We start from the raw sequence: 7,123 nt of genomic DNA on the forward strand, positions 1-7,123 counted from the left end.
AGTAGATAGCAGCATATGTATTGGTTGAACATTTAATTACTACTGTATGCCTGAACGCACTAATAATATATGTTTTATCGCCCCACCAGTTCTTCTGTGCTTGCCAGAATACATGCATGCAGTTGTTAAGAGAGCCTATCTCCTCTCACAAGGCTACATTGCAGAGAATGTCAGCTTGAATGACCCTTATTGTAAACCAAAGATTACAACAAACGATATTATATTCAACATCCCATATAATGGCTGTGGCACAAGACGAGAGGTATGAAGTTGAATATTTAGCACCTGTGTAAGTAGGTCTGTGCAAACTGCAGAATTTATTTTGAAATGTGTCACGAACAGAAACCTGCTGTGGTTCACAGTCGTTACAAGTGAACCAGCGACTGCAGGTTCAGATTCACTGAACACTACCATCTATTCTTCCTCTGCCTGAAGAAACTCCTCACTTATTCCCCATAAGGTCAAGCTACAATATTATGGGACAGGGAGGATACGTGAACAACCTCAACCCATGTTCACAGACTTTTTTCGAGCATGAGCTGATGTTCGTGAATAATCAAAATACTTGGTATTTGCACAGGCCCCTGTTCAGCAAGGTACTTACACATATCTAATTTAAAGCATTCATTTCAATAGGACTACTCATGTGCTTTAAGTTAAACACGTTTAAGTACCTTACTGAATCAGGACCTTTGTACATTTCATGTTCAACCTTTGTATTAATGTTAACTAACTTGGCTGTATTTGGGTTCAGTGAAAATATTTTTTCACATCTCAGTGTAATCACTGTATCATACAGCCAACAATTTTGTTTAAAATGTGTTGTGAATAGAAATGACCAAAGTCTCATTTCTTTTCAAAATACTTCCAATGGAAGCAATGCTTTTAAAATGTGTGATATTCTATGGGTTCATCAAAAGTTTAGTGACATAATGGTAATTTTGCCAAAAATGTGACTACATTAGATAATTCTGTACTTACTGTGTCAAACAGGGAAACAGCAATACTATCATGTATTCCAACTTGATCAAAGCAACCTCTTCTGGTTACATAATCAAAAGGGGAAAAGATCTTCACTTGCATGTCAACTGCAAAATGCTCCAAAACACATGGAAAGAAATCATGTATGTTGCTCAGGATGTGGCTGAGGATGTTACTGAGGTCAATGAAACTCAGTACAGCAGATATGACGTGAACATTTCATTCTACGAATCACCATCCTTCTCACAGCCAGTGTATGACTCTCCATACTACGTTAGATTGAACCAGAATTTATTCCTTCAAGCTTCAATTCACAGCTCTGACCCAAATCTGGCGTTGTTTTTGGACACATGTGTGGCATCACCTGATCCCAGTAGTGTTACATCCACGACCTATGATATTATCAGGAATGGGTAAGGACTTTCTGAGCAATGATTAACAATGGATCTGTACATGCTCTTCTGTATCTGTTTTGTTTATGGAATAATTTGAATAGGGACAATTTGAATTGATTTCAGTTCCCTATGCCACTAAACTTTTTTAAAAAACTTTTTTGGCCAATCCTGCTATGAAATGAGAAATAACAATAGAAATGATGTTTAGACCATGCAGTCATGCAAGAGTCCACTCAAGCATGTTACATAGTAACCGCTTGTGATGTAAGCAGATTTTATCCCAAACTCCACTGAGGTCAATGAATTTTCACCTGCCTACATCAAGTTTGAATTCAGCCCCAAATAGTTTGTCTATAGAATTCAACTGTGTATTTTCAAAATATTCTTATTCATTCTTGTTCTGTTCTTGTATTTTGTACTATACTGGAAATGTTATTTCAAATGACTAATTCAATGCTTGATTCAATTGACAGAAGTTTAATGTTTGATATTCCTGCTTTCCTAGATGTCACTCAAATGGCCCAGAATTGTTCATATGGCTTGGCTTAAACCATTTCTTGTGGAAAAGTTAGATAAATGAATTATACAAAACAAATTAGATTCTTAGATCTGGCAAGAAAAAAAGGCACTGGTCTCATCCATTATGGCATTTCCTATGGTTTACCTGCCAGCATTTCAGTAGACTTCTCCATTATCACTAGATTCTACATCTTTCTGGGTATGAAAGTGCAAATCTTTCAGGAGCAGGTCCCATTGTCAATAAATGTCTGACTCATTCACTTATTGGTGAAATTCTAATGGTATATAAATAATGGGGAATAAATAATGAAATTTCAAAATAATTCAGCCAGGTAGTAGAAGAGTAGCAGGATAGACAGAAGTTAAGTTTTAAGGAAGTCACCTGCATGATAGTTTAAAAACTCCTATCTATTGTATAAGATAAAAATTAAATATTCAGACCAGCCCTTTTAAGAAATGATATGATAAAATCATTCAATGCAGAGAAAGTCAAATACTTTAAATCTAATAATATTTATTTAAATTAAAACCCAACCATCTCTTAACTTTCTATAGGTGACACAAATATTGGCATGAATATAACAGAAACACATATTGTACAGTATAAACTGAGATTATTATAAAAATAGTTCAATACCTTGAGATCTTTATTATGAGAGTGAGATCATTAATATTTGTATGCAATGCGTTGACCATATGACAACTCTGCACCTTATTTTGAGAGAACATCAGTGTGTTAACAGATAAATTGAGTTCCTTTTCATGGTGGTTAAATTGAATCAGAATGCACTGGCATGGAACTTTGGCATGAGTCAATGCTGACAGGAAAGTGAAGCTTACTAGAATTTTGTTCTGTGAAGCACTTATGCAGCTGACTTACTAGAGATTGGGTTCATTGGAAACGTTCACTTTCTTGCTTCTTGCATCCAAAGCAGAAATCAGAGGAGTGGGAGTGAGTTGGATAAGATGGCACAGAACGGAAGAAGGAATTTATCATCATTATTGTTCATATCTAGTAGCACCTAGAACCCAATCAGACATCAGGGCCCCATTGTGCAAGGAGCTGTATAGCCATTTAGTAAAGAGACGGAGCCTGCCCTTCAGAGTAGAGCTGGTAGAAAAAATTGTGACTAAAATTTTTCCTGTTTAAACAAACAAACAACCCCCCCCCCCCCAGCTGTTCATCGAAGCTGAAGAGTTTCATGGAGATGTATCAGTTCTGACAGAAATGACATTGGGAAGGGTTTCTCAGGTGAGACAAAGAGAGAGACCTAGGCCAGCTGGTTAGGGTGCTTGCCTGGGCTGTAGGAGACCGAGGGTCAAGTCCCTGCTCTGCTGGGGGGGACTCTGCAGAGCAGGGACTTGACCCTCCCATCTCCTGGGTAACAGCCTTGGCTAGTCTGGGTTGGCTCTCTCTCACATTTGGTTTCTCATTTTTCTTCTGCATTGGAACAAAAACAAATTTCAAAATTGTCTGTGAAATGGAATTGTTGTTTTCTGGCCAGCCTCACTTAAGAGCTTAAATCGTGGTTACATTTCCCCCTTATAATAATAAAATATATGGGTATATACCTATCTCATAGAACTGGAAGGGACCCTGAAAGGTCATTGAGTCCAGCCCCCTGCCTTCACTACCAGGACCACGTACTGATTTTTGCCCCAATTCCTAAGTGGCCCCCTCAAGGATTGACTCACAACCCTGGGTTTAGCAGGCCAATGCTCAAACCACTGAGCTATCCCTCCCTCCTTAAAAGTAACAGTTAACACCCTTTGCATCAGCTGCTCTAGAGGGAACATATGCATGACAACCTGGAGATATGAATAAGCAGCTCTGGGCCCTTTCCATAGATTAATTGCCATGATACCTCTAGGTGACTCCTTTGCAACTTGTCAGTCCTGGGCCCTGATCCTATAAAGACTTATGCATAAGCTTAACTTTAAGCATGCGAGTTCAGTAAAACTACTCACACTCTTAGGCATGCACATAAATACCTTGCTGAATTAGGGAAAGTGATATTGCATGTTTTGCTTTCAGACAAGTCACTGCCACTATTTTAACCTCTTTCATTTTCTCCTCTGACTACAAATACATATTTTTGTCCCTTTCTGTTGTTAATGCAGTGTTAATTTTTTAAAATTTTTGCACATAGGAAATGCTTGATGTCAGTGATTTATTTTTGTGCGTACACATGACGATTAATTGTATTTATTTGTTTGTTTATTTTAGATGTGCTAGAGATCCTACCTACGGTACATACTATTCACCCTACAGCTCCACCATACACTTCAAATTTAATGCCTTCAAGTTTGTTAACCAATATTCATCAGTTTACCTGCAGTTTAAAATGGTGGTGTGCAGGGTATATGATTATTCTTCCCGATGCTACCAGGGCTGCATACCCAGGTCCAAAAGAGATACAAGCTCTTACCAAGAAAAAGTGGATGTTGTTGTTGGGCCAATTGAGCTTTGGAAAGAAGGCACTGAGAACAGGAATGCTGGTAAATGCAAATAACCTTCTCTTGTATTTAGTATAAGGTTCTGTAAATCACTTTTCATTTCATTGCACAAAATCTTTGCATGTCAGTTTACTTCTGATTTTTAGCATTGCAGCATGCTTTTACTGGGTTATCATCAGCTCCATTAAAAACACAAGGGACTTGTTTATTGACTAATAGCATCTACATTAGTTCCTTATTTAGAACATTTCAAATCCATCATTTTAATCTGCACATCCCAAAAATGCTAATTGAATCAGTTCTTCAGGAAGAAAGATGAGATGCAGTCCATCTTCTTCTTATAGCTTCATTGATTTAATTATCCGCAAACTGTTCAAGAACTGTGGTTGTCATGTCTCACCTTGAATATCTCCAGTAAAGAGAAACCTCAACCTTCCTTGAAAAATTATTCCATTCCCTAGCTCTTGTGCTAGTTATGATGTTTTCTTAATATTGATCCTAAAACATCCCTGCTGGGGGTTCAGTTCATGAAATAGTCTTTACTAATATAAAGATGGATTGATGTGTCTAGAATGTCTTGTATAAAATAGAGTGAAATTGATTTATTTCTTGACCTGATCTAGAATGTAACTTTTTAAATTCAAGTTCTCTTTGTCCTGGTATCTTTGGCAATAACTAGAACAGAGAACAAAATGTAACAAACTCTCTTTCTTAACTCACAGAGCTGGACTATTCTGAACATCAGGAAGATGTGGATTCCCGTGGTTCACTTACCACTACTGCTGGTCATTCCCAGGCTCCATTTATTGTTACAGCTGTGGTGCTTGCAGCTGTTATTTTCACTCTTGTTGGCTTTCTTTTCAAAAGTAAACTGAAGAGACCGATTCCATACGAGATAATGTGAGACGCTAAAGACACCAGCATCTGGCAGACAATGATATCTCAGGGCATTTACGTAATTATTCTGTTTCTAGCCTTTGCACTCAATAACTTCTATGTGACAATTTGCGCTTCAAAGAGAAAGTATGACAAACACTGTAATGAGGCTACACTCTGAGTTCTGGTAAATTCAGGCTAGAGATTGGCCTGAGGTTAAAACCCCACATCCAAATAACATGGAAAGCTAGGAAAAGTTTGAATCCAGATCCCAATTCTGTAACCAGCTGCCATTTCCAGTAATGGACTGAACCCAAGCCCAGTATTTGACCTACCAGCTCCCTCCTGTCAATCTAGAGCCAGACTTTGTACCTCAGGATCTCTAATTAGATCTCTAATCTAGATAGACCAAAAATACTATCTAGTTTTCATGGTATTCTGCAGTGAGATTCAACAGAGCAACTCTTGTAATATAATGAATGTGTATGCAGGAAGAATGGTCCAGAGGTTAGAGCACTAACCTGGGGTGTGAGTTACTGTTTCACCATAAACAACTTGTGTGACCCCGGGTCAGTCACTTAATCTCTCTGGGCCTTAGTTGCCCATCTGTAAAATGGGGATAACAGCACTTCCCTATCACACAGGGGTGTTGTAAGGATAGCTACAAATAAGATTGTGAGGTGCTCAGATATTACCATGAAGGGAGATATAGAAGTACCTAAGATCGATCGTACTTTGATTTGACAACTTTATTCATAAAAAGGGCAATCTGATATTGTTTTTTATGTTTTATGCATACCTGGCACATTTCAGTCACTGCTGATCATCAAGATATTTGGGTGTTAGTGCAATTTTTCTCCTTCATAATCCTCCTTTCACTTCCTTTCAAAACCAGTGTATCTAACACCTCAAATATTCTGACATGGAAATTGTGGTGAAGAGATGGGGGTAAAATCTACGTGTGGCAACACCAAATGATCCAAGGTGGTTATATAGAAGAAAGTATTTTTATTTAGTAATCAGCCATGCCTGGAAAAGAAATACAGAAAACATACATCCAGTTACATATGGACTTGCTAAAACACCCTGTTTCAGATTATCTTGAACGTTGCTCTTTAAGGTTTAATTTCTCTTTGAGACAAATGTAATAGATTGTCCTAATTTGTAAAATTGGATGATTTCCAGTCTAAATGAATTTCATATGTAAACTTAGCAATTTACAATCAGAAGTGGAAGTGTTTACAAAGCAATATTTCTACTGGTGTACTTGCAAATAAAATGTTTATGCATCTGAGTTCTGAACTAATGCTTTGTGGTATGAAGAATATGATCTGTCATAAAGAAACTTTGCCGAACATCAATTTGTGCTTTTGTTTCCAAAACAGGGATGGTAAAATCCGTAAGTACATTTAAACAGGCTTTTATAAGGAAATGAGATATTTCTGCTTTTATCCAGTATAAAAAATTATGGAGAATGGGGGTTTAAGAAGTCAGCTATTTGAATGGGATGGGTCACTGATGTTTGATTCAGACATTTTCTTTCTCCAAATATTTCTGTTTTTCTAAAACAGAAACTAAATGTCAAGATTGCAGTGGGGAACAGCTGGGACTGCAAAGCAGCCAATTGCAGCTCCCTGATCCTGAGGCTCACCCTATGCCAGCAGACGATGGTCCCTAAAGAGCCATCCATGGGTCAAGGATCACTGGAGCATAGTGGTGCTCTGGCTGTGCCCACTGCCACCCTCTCAATGTCACCAAAGGTAGGGGTTGCAAGGACAGTAGCATACCAGCTCTGTTCAGCAGCTGGGGACTAAACCCACACCAAAAGAATCATCAACTCGGGAGATGCAGCAGCTTTGCGGTGTGGCCAGAGCTGTGGAGAGATTCTGACTCGT

General features: G+C 38.2%; 1 protein-coding gene across 1 annotated transcript in view; it reads left to right on the forward strand.

The window, feature by feature from the left end:
• Window positions 1–6,008, forward strand: part of LOC135881086 (deleted in malignant brain tumors 1 protein-like) — a 124,136-nt gene extending 118,128 nt beyond the window's left edge. The window contains exons 51-54 of the mRNA XM_065407591.1: window positions 90–262; window positions 994–1,394; window positions 4,123–4,394; window positions 5,075–6,008. Coding sequence (XP_065263663.1) covers window positions 90–262; window positions 994–1,394; window positions 4,123–4,394; window positions 5,075–5,256 — 1,028 coding nt within the window. The 3' untranslated portion in view covers window positions 5,257–6,008. The remainder of the gene's footprint in view (window positions 1–89; window positions 263–993; window positions 1,395–4,122; window positions 4,395–5,074) is intronic.
• The last annotated feature ends 1,115 nt before the right edge of the window (window positions 6,009–7,123 follow it).

This window comes from Emys orbicularis, chromosome 7 (assembly GCF_028017835.1).
Source record: "Emys orbicularis isolate rEmyOrb1 chromosome 7, rEmyOrb1.hap1, whole genome shotgun sequence".
Lineage (NCBI taxonomy): Eukaryota > Metazoa > Chordata > Testudines > Emydidae > Emys > Emys orbicularis.